Here is a 17,791-nt window from a genome sequence, read left to right as displayed (position 1 = left end):
TAAAGCATTTAACAGTAAATATTTTGCTGAAATCCTGCTCTAGCTAGGGCATTGACTAGCAATCATTTTCCATTCTCAAAGTATTCACATAGTGAAACTGTAATGGAAAAAGAGATTTTATTAGATTTTGTTAGGCTCCTATTAGGAGTACTTATTAGGCTTCACAAGCCCTTGACCTAGAGCCTAAGAAGATTCAGTTTCTCTTTCCCTGTGAACGGTTTAACTCCCAAGCCAAATGTTATTGTTCCATTCCAGGGACTGGAGCATGCTTGCCACTAGGGGGTGCTGTTGCTTCTTTATGCCCACTTTTGGCAGTTTCCATTCTGACCTTAACAGGCTTAACAGAAGAAAAGGAGGCTTTGTTCTTCCCCAGTGAGTTTGTTCCCCAGAGTAAGTGGAATCTGTTGGAACAATTTAGAACAAAACAAAATGGCTAGTAAATGAAACACGCTTGTTAAAATGTTTTCCAGTTATCTCTCTGAGATGGAGCAGAACCGCTTCTTGATATCATCAATGGTCTAATAATTGTTTCATGAGGGTTTGGGGATAGTAACAGATTTTAAAGTGCCACCTCAGAAACTGGGGGCTAGTGGGGAACAGAACACAAGCTAACTCTTGTGTCTGGCAGGAGAAGAGGATAGAAGTCTGCAAGTGTGGCTTTCAGTCTCTTCCACAGAGTGGCAAAAATCTGCTTTCCCTTCTATCAATTCAGTGTTGGCTCAGACACAATTTTGCCAAAGCCTGTCACATTTACCAGCTTTGAGTATTGTTAGAAATACATGTTCTGTGGTCACATGAATTTGGGAAATGGTAATTTGAAAAAGTTTTACTTGGTGTCAGACTTTCAGAACACTTAATTGACATTGCCCTGTGCCTGGCACTTGTGAATCTAGGGCTGAGCATTCGCTAGGGGTAGACACTGACAGTGGTTCTCAGTAGAGGGTCATGGTTTTGCCTCCTGGGGACATCTGACACTGTCTGGAGACATTTTGATTGTCATAACTGGGGAAGGGTGTTATGGCCACTGAGTGGGAAGAGACCAGGTTAGCTGTTGTCTTCCAATGCACAAGACAGATCCCTCACCTCCCTCCACCAACAAAGAATGATCAGGCTCCAAAGGTCAGCAATTTAGAGATTGAGAAGCCATGCTCCATAATAGACACGTGAGTGACAAGTTGTGTTAGTCGTGTCTGACTCTGTGTGACTCTATGGACTGCAGACTTCCAGGCTCCTCTGCCCATGAAATTCTTCAGGCAAGAATACCGGAGTGGGTTGCCATTCCCTACTCCAGGCGATCTTCCCCACCCAGGGATGGAACCCATGTCTCTTACATTTAACTTGCATTGGCAGGTGGTTTCTTTACCACTAGCGCCACCCGGGAAGCCCATAATATACACGGCTTGTTACATTCAGCTGCAAAATTACTTTTTCTGAATATGTTTTGTAGCACTAGAGTGGAAAATGTGTGGGGAAACTCTGCCTTCAGTTTATCCACAATGTTTACATTATGTTTTAATTGCTGGGCGGTGTGGTCTTCCCTTAATATTCCCTCTCTTTCGCCTCCATATGGCACTTGTCTTCATTGGCTGTCCTGGCCTTGAAATCTCCCTCAGCTGGCTTGACAATGAATTGTTTGGTTTTCCTTCTCCTTCTGTAACCTCGCTCCCTCTGTTTTTGGCTTTTCCCCTCTTCCTGCTCTAGAATAGGGGCATTTCTTGTGCTTTTAGACTTCATTGTGATGAGCATCCTATGACTTTAGTTATGTACCCTCTGCCAAGATACTTTTTTCCCCAAAGACATCTACATTTCCAGTTCTGTGTTGGATACTTTCTCCAAAATAAAAAATGTCCCTTTTCTAAAACCACTGTTTTCTCTTCAGTTTCCTATTTCCTTCCTTCATTAATTTGTTCTTAAATTCTTCCAATTTTCTCAGTCAATCAGACACGAGATTACTTTCAATCACTAAACCCTATGAAACCTCTGATCCTTTGTCTTTCTCTTCTCAAAAGAGGCCTCGATTACCTCTTGTCTGATTACTGAAATAAATTCCAAATCACACTTTCTGATTCCCCTCCTTATCCTTTCCATTTAGCCTGCACACTACCAGTGTTTAAATCATCCTAAAACATCACTTTGATTCTTTCCTTAAAACTTGCAAAGGGTGAGTTCCCATTATCCTTTGAATAAAGTCCACACAGCTTTTGCTGGTAATCAAATCTCCCACAGTGTGGCTTCCACCTATACTTGAAAATTTTGTTCCAATGGCTCTCCATTGAAATTCTAGAAAGAAAAAACACTGTTCATAAGACCGCAAAGCTGTGGAAATGGGTGAGTGCAAAGCCCTTGGTGAAAGGAAGTTTTTGTAAAGTTTTTAGATTTAATTTCTGCAGTATGGTCTCTGGAAGCTGAACAATGCAAATTCTAAATTATTGCAGTTGCATTTGTATTTATGACTCATCCTCTGTACTAAGGATATGCTATGAAGATAAAGAAGGATGTTACTCAAGGCTTCCATCTGTCAAAGCCCCCAGCCTATCATATTATGCACCCTTTGTAAATATTTGTTGAATTTAGAATAAACAAATGAATGAATGCATGAGCGAATGAATGGAAACACTACTTTGGCAGGTGCTGTTGATATTCTGCAAATACCAGAAAATACTGAAAATACCTGAAATTTTCTACTGGAAGTCTTTTTTTTTTTTTTTCCTGGCTATAGATGTATGTTCAACCTACACTTAGTTCAAACTGGAAGTGTCAGAGATTCAGTGAGTCCAGGAGCCACCCTTAACCACTGATGAACAGGGTGTTGGTACATATAGCCTAACCCCTTCGTTGGAATAACTTAAATGAGCTCTTCAGTGTTTCCCGGATTTCCTCACTGGAACTGAGCTGTAACTGTCTCAGGATCTTGCATGCTGGGCTTCCCAGTTGGCACTAGTGATAAAGAACCCGCCTGCCAATGCGGGAGACAGAAGAGATGTGGATTCAATCCCTGGGGAGGGAAGACCCCTGCATGGCAACCCACTCCAGTACACGTGCCTGGAGAATCCCATGGACAGAGGAACTTGGTGGCTATAGTTCATAGGGTCACACAGAGTTGGACATGACTGACGTGACTTAGCACACACATTCATCTTGCATGCTAAAACACCTTTTATTGACTTCCTTTCCTTCTCAGTCTCACTTCCTCATCCTTCAGCAGTGCTTTCTAGGATCGCTTCATTTCATAAAACAAAACAACTCCCCCAAACACAACAAAACCCCCAAAGCAGAAAAACCCCCAAGTCCCTTGCAATTGAATTCTTGTCTCAGAATCTGCTTCTGGGGAAACTCAAACTAAGATAGCCACTGAACTTGGAAATGCACACTGCATGCTTAAGGAGAGTCTACAACATTTGGAATTCGTGCACTTGGAGCTGAATTAAAAAAAGATCTTTCAGGAATCAGCATCCGGTTCTCAGTGGCAAAAATTTGTTTCCACACAAATCACTAATGGCTTGAACAAAAGATGGGAAAGTTTTGTCTCTGGAAAATCACCATTAATTTATAAAGGGAGAGTGTGTGTGTGGGGGTCATTCTTTATTATTCAGACATTTTAGATATAAAAAGAAAAAATATTAAAACTGGAAAATAGTCATTAATGGAATGTTTAGTTATAAAATTACTCTAAATTCAATTTTCCTTTCCCACTTCATGCTTATGTCTCTAACAGCAAGTATCAGAATATTTGGCCAAATCATGCAAATAAAACTGTAGTTCAACTTCAGTAGAAAATCTGAAATCTTGCAAAAGTGCAGCCTTTCGTGAAATCTGTGAAAATGATGTTGGAGAACTGCTCGAATCAATGCAAAGCCATGGAAAGTGAGGATCTGGCACAATAAGACAAGGCAGCTGAAGAAGACAAAGTAGACATAAATGATGATTGTGACAAGAACTTTCCAAAGGAGTGATCTGAATATCATAGGGTTAAGGGAGATTCTTGGGGGTAATTAGTGATGCCTTTAAATATGTTTGCAAAACACAATGCTCTTTTTGATCATTCTTCACATGAAGAAATATATATTATATTGTGTTAGGCCACACACACACACATGATTCCATTCCAGAATTTCCATTTCCATTTTGAGTGACAGAATGGCATGTAAGTTTTTTCTTCCACAGCGCCTAATCTCAAAGTCTGCTGTATAACCCCCTTTTAGAGAATCATGAACACATCTGCTTTGTGTGATAAATTGAAACAGGAAGGACGCTTATGCTCGTCTCACACAGAGTCTCCTTTGGTTGAAAACCACTTAAACATTTAAGTGAGAATATTTTCTGCTTTTCTTGATTTACAGATGTTTCCTCAGAGCTATGCTTCCAAACAGTCCCAGCTGACTGTAGCTAAGGCCTGTGCAAATTGATAAGATGCATCTGGTTTCAAGACACAGACTAAGTACAGGGCAGGTTCTCAGTGTCCCCAGAGAACCCAGTTGGGGTCGGAGCAAAGTCTCGGAACTGCTTGCTCTATATATGAATGCCAAGTGAATCCCCAGCAGGGAGAGACAGGCGGGGAGTAGACTGCTGGCCTCTTCCTGCTGTTGAAAATTCACTGGGCACTGGAGGAGGACATTTTCCTTCTCTCTGCTGCCCTGAATGTTTTCCCAAACATGAAGGTAAGATAATAACTTCATTACTTTTGTGAACAGAGCTAACTCTAAAGGGAGTAAGGTTTACTTAGGTAACAAATAAATTAAAAAAAAAAAAGAAAATACATGGGAAAATAGAAAAGAGAAAGTTCTGAGGGTGACTTATAAGAAATCCTTAATTAAATATATTTAACAATTCAGCTGAAGTGAATTTCTTTTTCTTTTCTTGTAGTTTATTTTATTGGTTTAGAGGTCTGGGAATCAGAGATTGGAAGCAGTGTTTATGAAAGTCCCAAGAAAGCTGTTAAGAAATACAATAACACAACTGTTATTTCTTAGGGAAAAATTCTCTCCAATGTATTTTGTTTGTTTGATTTGGAGTCATGCAATGAATCCCTGTGATTTGACTTATAACTCCAGGAGATGGTGATGGACAGGGAGGCCTGGCGTGCTGCGATTCATGGGGTTGCAAAGAGTCAGACACGACTGAGCAACTGAACTGAACTGAACAGCTTTATAGAAGAGTGAATTTGGAAATTTGGAACTTTAGAATTTGGAATCTGGATGAAAGGATCAGGATTGTAAAAGCAGAAGATACAGATAAATGGAATGAAGCTAAAGAGTTACCAAAAACACATATTGGCCTAATGCAAATGGCTGAATGTTAAGAAAAAAAAAATTTAGGACCAAAGATAGATATAACTATCATAAACTATATTTCTGAGATGTAAACATAAGCTGAACCTACTACTGCAATTTTATTATTGCAAAGTTTTGTATTTAAACTTTTAAAATTTTACATTCTAATGCTGGAGCAGTAATTTCTCAGCCCTGTTAGCTGCTAGATTGCTTTTGCTGTCACTATGCTGCCTAACTACAATACTGAATCTGTGCTCACTTTCCAGGGGGATGGAGGAGGATGGAAACATGGGTCTTGAGTATTTATGTGCAAAATTGCATTTAATTAAGTCATTGAAAATTAAACACAAATCACAAAGTTGATTTGTCTAATGTTAGAATGCCAAGTAACCATACAAAGTTAGAATTATGATATAATCTAATCTCTATCAGTCTGTTTTGTATTTTTATTTAAAAATTTAGAACATTTGATAACTTAGAACAGGATGCCTTTCCTAGAGTCATCTAGCTAGTATACTTTCTCCTAATATTTGTATTAACTATCAGTCAATTTCCTTATTTATTTTATGATGAGACATCTTAATAATTGTTTTGTATTTAAAGATGGGTTCATAGTCATTGATTATTATGATATTTTTCTACCAGGTTAATATATTTACTTTTATCTTTCAGTTCGTTGATAAAATATCAACAAATAAATGATTTCTTTGTGAACTGCATTCAGAGTTCTCACCTATATTTGAGAGTAGAGACTCATATTTTTACAGTAAATCTGAAGGGTATGCTTTTGTGATACACTATGGTTTCCAAGTCTGGCCTTTAAGAAGGACTATTCTTTTGTCTTTTCCCCGATTCATGTGAACTGAATTCAGAGAGGTGGTCCCAGGTGGTACTTGATCTAACTGTGGTCCAGACCTTCACTCTCTCATCCCTGGACTGAGATGAACCTGGGGTTTGTAAACCTGAAGCATGATCCTCACGCGGCTGGGATGTAGTCAAGCACAATGACGTCTCAGATGATGGTCTCTCTGCTTCCTCGCCACACCCAGAGCTGACCTGATGCCATCACCCATCTTATACCAATTATACTGTGATGGCCTTTGTGTCTTTTAAAAATGTCCCTTGCCAGATTATAGCACTACCATCTTGGTAATTAAGTTCAAAAAGAAGATAATATCTATTATTTCTCCACTTGGAGATAGCCACTGTTAACATTTTAATCTATTTCTTTTCAGACTTTAAAATGAATATGTATAACATATATTTTATGACATTTTTATCAATCTAGATCTGAATCTTTTTACTCATTATATCATAAGTATGTTCTTCTGTCATTGATAAAGCTATAACATGCTTCGAATGGCTACTAAGTACTCAATCATATTATTGTGTCATTTTGCATTTCTTTATTGCTAGTGTTACAAATTGATGTTAATTTCTAACAAAGATGAAATAAGATTTATTTAAGAATCTACCCCCTTCTTCTTCTATATGATACCCTATGTTCTAAATTTACTGATCAACATATTAATTAGGGTATGCTAAGAAATAAGATTGAATTTTTCCATAGTTTTTTCCTCTGGAATTTGGACATTTGGAACCCAGTGCATGCTACAGAAATTAGTGTTTTATTTTTACCCTAAACGGGCTCATGGTTCGACAGACAAATGTAAAAGGCCAGATGTGGAGAAATTAGAAGCATAGAGACAGTGGTGTAGCTGGAAAATGTTAGAGGAAGGAAGCAGACCTAATGCTTATTCAGTCATAAAGAAGAAGAGAAGAGAATTCTGGGAAATGTGGCCCCAGCTTAGCTACATTACACACTGCCAAGATACCGTATCTTTTTTTTTTTTTCAAATTTTATTTATTTATGGCTGTGCTGGGTCTTCGTTGTTGTGTGAGGGCTTTCTCTAATTGTGGTGCACCGGCTTAACTGCCCATTAGCATGTGGGATCCTTCCCAGAGCAGGGATCGAACTCATGTCCTCTGCTTTGGCAGGCGGATTCTTAACCACTGGACCACCAGGGAAGTCCTCTATCTTTTCAACTAAGGAATTCTTTTATAGAGTTAACTCAGATGTATGCCTATTTCTGTTATTAATTTGTTTATTAATTTGTAATTGTTTTGTCATTTGATGAGATACTCTTTCCAAAGGCAAGGAATGATAACTGCTTCATTTTCAGGTACCCAGCTAGCCAATTTTCAAGAAATTCTTTTGGATAAAGATTCAGCTTGTATAACTCATGAACTAGTGATAAGCAGATCTTCATGGGTTATAATATGTATATGAGGAAATGAGTTTCCCTGGTGGTTCAGTTGGTAAAGAATCTGTCTTCAATGTGGGAGAACTGGGTTTGATCCCTGGGCTGGGAAGATCCCCCGGAGGAGGGCATGGCAACCCACTCCAGTATTATCGCCTGGAGAATCCCCGTGGACAGAAGAGCCTGGCAGGCTGCAGACCATGGGGTCACAAAGAGTCAGACATGCCAGAGCACATAGCACATGTGGAAAATAGTGGCAAAATTAGTTCTGGTGAAAGTGAATACCCTAAAACTTCGTTGACATTAAAAAAATACATGGTAGAATGTTAAGATGGATTTTTTTCATGACGCCTGTTTTGGCTGAGAGTCAAAGGCCAAGAATAAGAGATGCTCAGTAGCCTCACATTTTAAAGTGAAATATTGCACATTCAATGCAGTGTTACCAAAAAGTAGCCCTAAATTTGTTTGGTGACCCTTTGGCCATCTCCATCCTCAAGAGTAGGCAAGTTTATGTTCATTGGAGGAGGGGGATGTACACCCTACTCGCATTTGAGAAAATCTAAAAGAACAGACTGGTTGACTGCCCTGCGTTTAGCAAAATCAACATAGCAGTATCAGTTACATCCTGACAGGACAAGAAGATATGCAGGTATCCCATGGATCAGATGTGGACTTTTGGAGAAGGGCTTGGCTTGGGTTGTCAGGGACTCCCTGAGAGGCACTTGCAGGATGAAGCAACCCCAATAGGTAGCATCAGTAAGCAGACAATGGTGAGAGTCAAGAGAGATGAACAAAGGGATGAATCATTTGTGGCAGAGGGCAGTGGTTGTAGATGTCCAAAGGAGTGATATTCAAAGAATGATGAAAACACTGTGAGGGACAGACAGCTGGCATTCAAACATCCAGGACAGTCTGATTTACCATCAGCAGACTCCGGCTGCATCGATTGAGCAAGAGCCTTTTTGCTCTTGCCCTCTTACTCCTGCTGCTCTGACTCTGAAGAAGACAGAGGCATCCTGGGGAGGTGGGGAAGGGAAGCAGGAGAATAAAAGGGAGGGATTTTTTGAAGTGGACGCCACCCTTCCCACAAGAACTGGGGAATAGGAGAGATATTTAAAATTGGATGATAAATTGAAATTGTACTATTAGATTGTTTCAGAATTTTTATTTTCTGAAAATGTGATGACATTAAAGACTGAAAGTGTTAGTTGCTTGGTTGTGTCTGACTCTTTGCTACCCCACCAGGCTCCTCTGTCCATGGAATTCTCCAGGCAAGAATACTGGAGTGTGTAGCCATTCCCTTCTCCAGAGGACCTTCCTGACTCAGGGATCAAACTCGGGTCTCCTGCATTGCAGGCAGATTCTTTGCTGTCTGAACCACCAGGGAAGCCCCTATTAGGGACTGGGAGTGACTAATAAAGTTGTGAGATAGACTCGCCCAAGGGCAGGAAAAATGAGTTGGCACAGCACAAGTAAAGACATAGTGTTGAAAAATAAAAAAAAGGTATAGTTTAAAATTAAGAACAAAAGAACCTTTTAAAGTCGTTGCTTTACATTATGTGCTTCACATATCTGTTGAAAAATCAGAAAATATCTGTAGCCTCTCCCACCATTGTTCGCATTTCTGGGGTGCTCACGGCTATGTTACTTCTCAGCCCTTACGGTTAAGCTAATCAGAATATAAGCTAAAATGTTTGTAGGACTATAAAAGGCAGAATAGGCAACTAGGATTTTATAACTGAAAGGAAGAGACCTACTACGAGGATGAGTGATTTAAGAAGGTGAGTGGAAGGGTCTGGAAGAAAAGATGAGAAGCCATCCCACAACTACTGAGAGAAAAGAGGTTTGGAGAGGTCAAGAGAAGAGAAAGAATACTGGCCTGTTAAAATGTGGGGTGAGATGATTTAAGGACTGTTATCCCAGGATATGGACCTCCCCAGTGGCTCAAGGGTGAAGAATCCGCCTGCAATGCAGGAGACGTGGGTTTGATCCTTGGGTTGGGAAGATCCCTTGGAGGAGGGTGTGGCAACCCACTCCAGTATTATTGCTTGGAGAATTCCATGGACAGAGGAGCCTGGCGGGCTACAGTTCATTGGGTCGCAAAGAGTTGGACACAACAGAAGCAACTGAGCACAGCACAGCACATATTAGGTTATGAACTGAAGGCATTTAATATTCTTAGAGTCTCTAGTACAAATTTGAATTGTATTCCCTTACCCTTTCAGTTGTCAAAGTAGGAATATACATAAAAGTAAAAATGAGGTAATGAAAGTCACCTGTAATTTCACAACCAGAAATAAACTATTTTCCTTTATTATGTTTCTTTCTAGATTTGTTTTTAAGACACATTTGATTTTCAAATGAAATATAAATTACATTTTGCATACAATTTTGTAGCCTGTCAGATGCTCAGTGTTTAGGCTGCCCTATCACATAAAGATGATTATAAAAGGCCTCTGTCGCGTTTGGGCACCACCTGTAGAACTAGGGATTGTGATGAGCATCTTGGTTCCTCTGGCTAGCCATGCATCTCCACTTTTGATTTTTCCGTTTAGGAAACTGGTTCCTTTTTACCTCCTCAACCCTTGGGACTGCTGTTTCTAGGCTTTCTCTATTCCGGCGTTCTCATGGTACCAAAGTTAGAAAGGAGTGTGGATTAAGGAATAAAAGATGATGGGACCCTAGAAAAATGTTTGTGAATATTTAACTTTTAGGGAGTCTTTCCAATTTATTTGTCTATAATATCATCTAGTGCCTAGTAGTCTTTACAGAAATGAACAGTGGGAGGTGAGCTCAAGATAATTGTATTAAACTTTTATTTAAAATGAAAAATTGTTAAGATGAGCAGAATCATCGAGCTTCTCCATGATTCTTTCACTCTTTTTATTCCCAACTCACAACTATTGATTTGTACACATGTATTCACTTTTGACTCATTAAAGCAATGCAAGCTCAAATATTGCTTTATTGTTTTTTTTTTCCCTCCTAGGCAATAACTTTACTCTTCTTGGTGGGATTTATAGGAGAGTTTCAAGTTTTTTCAAGGTGAGAATTTTTTTGGATTATGTGTGGAAATCATTAACAGTTATTTCATTTACTTTGAGGAAACTATGGTCTGATTTTTACATTGCACTGTGAGCATGTTTTTCCCTCACACACTTTGTTTCTTTCCACATTTTCAGAAAAGACAATGATAGGATAAGCATGTTTTATTCTTATTCTTACTTTACTTTATTTTATTCCTTGTGAGGAAGAAACCTAAAGATTAAAAACACCACAAGATTTTCTGCATTGTAAGCATTGTGAGTCAGCTTACCATTTTCCACGTGTATTTTATCTGAGTGGAATTATTTGAGTTCAACTTGCCCCTATTGTACTTGGGTGTGCACTTGAGAAAGTGGCCTCAATAAACAGGGGGAGCGTGTAGCTACGTTCTCATCCATTTAGCCTTTGCCAGATTTTGGTTTCCTACCTCTCATGTGGTCATTTTACAGCTTACTGTCTCTCAGTTAAATTTCTGTATAACTCTTCATCATCCAGAATCACTTAAAGGCTGTAACACCTTCCTTCCCTATGTTCTCACTTATACCCCTCCTCTGGACATTCTCTTATCTGTATTTCCACAACACATCATAATGTACACAATTCTGTTAGTAAATTTATCTAATTAGCTGTATTGCATTGTGATCATGGGGCTTCCCTGGTGGCTCTGTGGTAAAGAGTCCATCTGTCAAGGCAGGAGACCCGGGTTCGATCCCTGGGTTGGGGAGATTCCCTGGAGAAGGAAATGGTAACCCACTCAGGTATTCCTGACTGAGAAATCCCATGGACAGAGAAGCCTGGCAGGCTGTAGTCCATGAGGTGGCAAAGAGTGGGACATGACTTAGTGACTGAGAATGTGCTGGTCACAGTCACATTGTGATCATATTATTGTGTTATAATTATTTGTTTATACATCTACATCTTCTTCCTTTCCTCAGTCAATGATCAGTATACTATCTCACTGTAAAACATTATTTATTTATTTATTTTATTTTTGTCTGCTCTGGGTCTTCGTTGCTGCACACAGGCTTTCTCTAGGGGTGAGCAGGAGCTCCTCTTTGTTGGCGTGCTTAGGCTTCTCATTTTGGTGGCTTCTCTTGTTTCCGAGCACAGGCTCTAGGCACTCGGGCTTTGGTAGTTGCAACACTTGGGCTCAGTTAGTTGTGGCCTGTGGGCTCAGCAGTTGCCTCTTGCAGGCTTAGTTGCTCAGAGGCAAATGGAATCTTCCTGGACCAGCGGTGGAAGCTGCTTCCCCTGCATGAGCAGGGGGGTTCTTATCCACTGTACCATCAGGGATGTCCTAGCCTATCTCTTTTATGTCTATAGCTCTAGGATCTAAATAGTGCCTGGAACATTCTAGATATCTTATAAATGATATTTAATAAATCTCGGAAAAAGTGAGCCCTTCCTAGATATTTTTAAATGTATTTTGAGATCCTTTTGGTGAAGCAAAAATTGCTTCACAATTTTTGACTGCTTTTGACTATTCTTGACTATTGTTTATGTCTTCTCTCTTACCTTTCTATCGGCTTTATAATGGACAATTCAACACTATGACAGTGCCTCCTCGCCAATCAACTGCCAATGGGGTTCTTATGCTCCTTGGTCAGAATGCAATGGTTGTACCAAGACTCAGGTAGGACCATGTGAAAACTTTGTATTTTTTATTCATATGCCAAAATAGCTTAGGTATGAACAAAATGACATTAACTTTTGAATATTACTTTGTATGGTTTTTGAAAATGTACTTAGTAATTCTGAAGGGGAAAAGTATGATTTATTTAATAATTAATGTTATCGTAAAATTTTTTTGCATTCTCATTTTTCTTGAAGAACTTTTCTTAATCTTACATTTGAGCCTAGAAATATACACGGGAGAAAAGCTAAAAGCTACTCACTTGTTCTTTCATTATCAGAGAAATAGAATAGCTTGAAATGAAGTCAGTAAATAATTCAAAATTTCGTATTTCCTGGATTCAACTTTTCATTTGAAACAAACACTAAGAGTAGCAAAATCGTTGCTTCATTTTATCTAACAAATAGTGAATGACCATGAAAAGTCAAACATTTTTTAATGTTTTAAAGTTTAGTACAAATGTAATATAAATAAAAAACCCGACTTGACTTGGAGCTTATAGAGCACCCTTAAAATGTCTACTTTTTCCTTATTATAAATTATTCATTGGAGAGAACATAGAAGAGTATAAAGAAAATGCTACTCATAATTCTACCATTTAGAAGAAATCAATATACTAGCATTTTAGTATTTATTCTTTCTGTGTGCTAATGATTTTTAAAATAGGGTCATTTGTTCATGATTTTGTATTCTACTATTTTAACTTAATATTATGCTATCAGTATGCATTCAGCTGTATTATATTCCATTATATGAATATACCAATCTTCTTTATCCATTTTCTTATTGTTTGAGATTTAGTTTACTTACATGTTTTGTAATTATGAATGAAACTTTAATGAACATTTTTGTATATAGATATGTCTTTTTTCTGATAATCATCTTAGGATAATTTAAAAAATATAATGCTGTTTCAAAGGTTCTGAACATTTGAATGACTAAATTTTTTTTACTGAGATACAGTGACATGTAACATTAATTTCAGGTATACAACATGATTTGATATTTGTAAAGCATTTTAAAAGTGGTTCAGTTTAGATAAAAATGTGTGTTTAAAAATCATTTAGAAGTACTAAAAGAACCATATTACGGAAGATAATTTATGTTTGGAAGCATCATCATTATCACAATTTTCAAGCATTTATTTAGTATCTACATGATAGGTATTTACAAAATAAATTACACAAGTGTAGAATTTGGCTTCTGGCAAATATAATAGATGACAACTCTGATTACAGGCAAATAGGTACATGAATAACAAGACAAAATTCAAACAAACACCAACCTCAGGAAACACTTTTAGAATTTAAAAACAAGTTAAGAAAGAACATTAAATAGAGGTAGATAGAAGGTACTTTTCATATGAGTAATTGTTTTGAGGGAAGGTCATCATGCTCAGATTATAAAAACAGAATTTTCACCCAGGAGACAAGTGAAAATGAAAATGAGGTCATGAGATCAGAATTTGACAGGTGAGAATGAGACGCTGAGAGCAGGCAGCCATCAAGGTCATGCTGCTGTCTGTGGAGCAGGAAAACATTACTTGCACACCAACACAATCTGTGCTCTGGAACTTCAGAAAAGCACACATTTCTAAGCCACGTATAAGAGATGTCTTCTACTAAATACAGAAACTAAAAACTTAGCTGAGAAACTGTACTGAGCTCCATTCCTCACTCATTCCTCCATGACTTCTCTGCTTAGGTGCAATGAAATGGGCCAGAACCAGGTCCAGGCTGACGCAGACCTGCTCAAAGTTCAAATTACATGTCGTCTCAATTTAGGATGAATGAATAGGTGCAACCTTGGTTTATATACATATAGTCTTCCCTATTGGTCTTTGCTCAAGGTTTAAACTTTCTGGAATCTCAGATTTTGCCCATTTTTATTAATGGGTAAGATTAATAAATGGATAAGAGGCTTAAAAGATGTACCTTTGATTACCTTTGGAGAGGAAAAGGATTTTGTAGATCTTTCTTTTTGTTTAAACACTAGATAAATGTCTTCATATTGAGTAAATGAAGTTTAGGATGAATTAGTTTTCACATTTGGCTTAGTGATTTCCCCTAATTTTTTTACCCCCACCCCCAGCATGTGCATTTGATATATTTCTAATTTCACAGATCAGTGATTTTGGATTTCCAGTGAAGTTTCATTGTAGATGTACCTTCATCTGTGGACCACTTAGGCTTCTGTTTTGTAAACTTGACTTTCATGGTAGCCTATATCTATCTTTCTCTGGACTGTTTTGCCTTCCTGAAGAAGGCTTAAGGTTCAGCTCAAATCAATTTCCACCACTTTTCTAAAGGTTTCCCTAACGCCACTTCATCTTAGCCCCCCTTTCCAGTACCCTTACTTTTCCTCTAGCCAAACTCACTTCACCTTTTCTAGTTAACCCTTGGTACATTGCTTTGGTGAAAAATGAATCATTCTGTATTGTGATCTATTTGCTTATAGTTCTATCCAGAATTTTTTCTTAAAGATTCACTATTTTTTTTCCCACTCAACCCTAAGCATAAATATAAACTGGGAGTGCTCTAGAAATAATAACCCATGTCACCAGACTCAAAGACAAGTGGGTTTCTGGATTCATTGATTTTGGACATTTTACTTCTGTAGTACACCAGAAAAATTTTATAAATGTCATTTCTCCAAATTATTAATTTATCTCAGATTTTATTTCTCAGATAAAGGAACCTGGAGATACTGGAAATGTGTTTGTTTTGTATTTAGACTCGCAGGCGGTCAATTGCTGTTTATGGACAATACGGCGGCCATTCCTGTGTGGGAAGTGCTTTTGAAACACAACCATGTCAACCTACTCGAGGATGTCCAACAGAAGACGGATGTGGAGAACGTTTCAGGTGTTTCTCAGGTATTTGCTTCTCATAGGCTGAGCATGCAGAGGGTAAATTCAAATGTTATTTGTTTAACTTGCTCAGTATATACTTGTTGAGTTGTACTGCATTTATATTAGCCTATACCAGTTTTCCCCCGAATCAGTTGGATTTTTATTGGCATATTATTTGCATACTCAACGATCATTCTTTCAAATGCATGGGTGGCATCCAGTAATAAAGATGGGGATACTCTTTGAAAAGAAACATGGCTGTTGACAGACCCAAACAGTTCCTGACATTGCATTTTTGGTTAAGATGTAGAAGGAGACTGGAATAAAGACAAGTCAGGCAAAACACTATTACTGCCCGAATTATTTTTATGTTTACAAGAAAAGCAACTCTAATTAGTTAATTAAGGAGTGATACAGGTCATGTCTATGCATAGGGGGCTGAACACAGTTTTGGATTATATATTATTTGACCTCTTGTCTTGGGCTTCCTAGGTGACACTAGTGGTAAAGAACCGTCCTGCATCTCCTGCAGGAGATGAAGGAGACATGGGTTCCATCCCTGATTTGGAAAGATTCCCTGGAGGAGGGGGCATGGCAACCCACTCCAGTAGTCTTGCCTGGAGAATCCTGTTGACAGAGGAGCCTGGTGGACTGCGGTCCATAGAGTCACAGAGAGCTGGACACAACTGAAGCAGCTTAGCAGGCATGCATTGTGTTGCACTTGTGCAGACAGGTTAATTCAATAACTTTTAGCAAGCATTTATTATTCTTGTTATGTTCAGATACAGAAATGAGGGTTACGAATGTAGAATGAAACAGCCTCTTCCCTCAAAATTCTTAGTTTTATGGGCAGAATAGTACATAAAAACTTCCTGTGTTAGAAGTGTTTCTCAACAATACCTCTCAAACTCCTATTTTAATTTCAAAACCCAGGTCAGATGATGCCTCCTTAGGGAAACCTTCCCTAAACACCCAACTAATAAAGCTACTTAACAAACTACTTTCCATGTTTTCCATGTGTGTTGTATCATCTGTAATCTGAAGTATATGTTGCCCTGGGTGTCTCTTGGTAGACTGTGAATTCCTTGAAGATGTGGATTTTATTTCTTTTATTTTTTTCATCTGGAGTGTGTAGTACATAGTAGACTCTCAACATACGTTTGTTGCATTGGATCAAAAGCATAGTGGGATGGGCTGGCAGGACAGTTTTGTGCCATGCTTGCTATTAGGACACAAATGAAGGCCATACATCATAGTTTGTAGGGGAGGGGTGGTTTTTGAAAGAAGATAATATATGATCTGATTTTTGAAGGACAAGTAGGCGAGAAGTAGAGAAACCCCTTTGAGGGTGAGAAAACTATCTGCAAAGTCAGTGGAGATGGCAAAAAGATTGACCTTTGATTTAGGTAAGTGATCCAGTATGACTAGGGCATAAGCAGCTGGTAAGAGAATGGCTGGAGATGACACTGGGCAGGGAGGCAGGGGCTAGATCATCTGGTACCTCTAGTGCTTCCTCTCTTCTGGTACTCTGGTACTCTCAGCTTGTATCTATCATGACAGTTATACTGCTGAATTGCAATGATCTGTCTTCACACTCTTTCCTATTAGATTGTAAAGTGTATGAAAAGCCTGGTGAATTCCTTTTTAATTGCATCCCAACACCCAGGAGTGTCTAGAACAAAGAAGGTGTTAAATAAATGTTGAATTTTATTTTTTATTATTATTTTTTTAATTTTTAAATTATTATTATTGTTATTTTTACTTTACAATATTTATTGGTTTGGCCATACATCAACATGCATCCGCCACGGGTGTACACGTGTTTCCCATCCTGAACCCTCCTCCCACCTCCCTCCCCATACCATCCCTCTGGGTCATCCCAGTGCACCAGCCCCAAGCTTCCTGTATCCTGCATCGAACCTGGACTGGCGATTCATTTCTTATATGATATTATACATGTTTTAATGCCATTCTCCCAAATCATCCCCCTCCTCCCTCTCCCACAGAGTCCAAAAGACTGTTCTATACATCTGCGTCTCTTTTGCTGTCTCGCATACAGGGTTGTTGTTACCATCTTTCTAAATTCCATATATATGCATTAGTATACTGTATTGGTGTTTTTCTTTCTGGCTTACTTCACTCTGTATAATAGGCTCCAGGTTCATCCACCTCGTTAAAACTGATTCAAATGTATTCTTTTTAATGGCTGAGTAATACTCCATTGTGTATATGTACCACAGCTTTCTTATCCATTCATCTGCTGATGGACATCTAGGTTGCTTCCATATCCTGGCCATTATAAACAGTGCTGCGATGAACATTGGGGTACACGTGTCTCTTTCCCTTCTGGTTTCCTCAGTGTGTATGCCCAGCAGTGGGATTGCTGCGTCATATGGCAGTTCTATTTCCAGTTTTTAAAGGAATCTCCACACTGTTCTCCATAGTGGCTGTACTAGTTTGCATTCCCACCAACAGTGTAAGAGGGTTCCCTTTTCTCCACACCCTCTCCAGCATTTATTGCTTGTAGACTTTTGGATTGCAGCCATTCTGACTGGCGTGAAATGGTACCTCATTGTGGTTTTGATTTGCATTTCTCTGATAATGAGTGATGTTGAGCATCTTTTCATGTGTTTGTTAGCCATCTGTATGTCTTCTTTGGAGAAATGTCTATTTAGTTCTTCGGCCCATTTTTTGATTGGGTCGTTTATTTTTCTGGAATTGAGCTGTAGGA

General features: G+C 38.6%; 1 protein-coding gene across 1 annotated transcript in view; it reads left to right on the top strand.

The window, feature by feature from the left end:
• The first annotated feature begins 4,438 nt into the window (after positions 1 to 4,438).
• The window catches only part of C7 (complement C7), a 57,028-nt gene continuing 43,675 nt past the window's right edge, over positions 4,439 to 17,791 (top strand). The window contains exons 1-4 of the mRNA XM_027520141.1: positions 4,439 to 4,658; positions 10,521 to 10,576; positions 12,134 to 12,209; positions 14,943 to 15,084. Of these exons, the coding sequence (XP_027375942.1) occupies positions 4,653 to 4,658; positions 10,521 to 10,576; positions 12,134 to 12,209; positions 14,943 to 15,084 (280 nt within the window). The 5' untranslated portion in view covers positions 4,439 to 4,652. The remainder of the gene's footprint in view (positions 4,659 to 10,520; positions 10,577 to 12,133; positions 12,210 to 14,942; positions 15,085 to 17,791) is intronic.

This window comes from Bos indicus x Bos taurus, chromosome 20, assembly GCF_003369695.1.
Source record: "Bos indicus x Bos taurus breed Angus x Brahman F1 hybrid chromosome 20, Bos_hybrid_MaternalHap_v2.0, whole genome shotgun sequence".
Classification (NCBI taxonomy): domain Eukaryota; kingdom Metazoa; phylum Chordata; class Mammalia; order Artiodactyla; family Bovidae; genus Bos; species Bos indicus x Bos taurus.
Note: the sequence above shows the minus strand (reverse complement) of the source record. Positions and strands in the feature narration are given on the sequence as shown.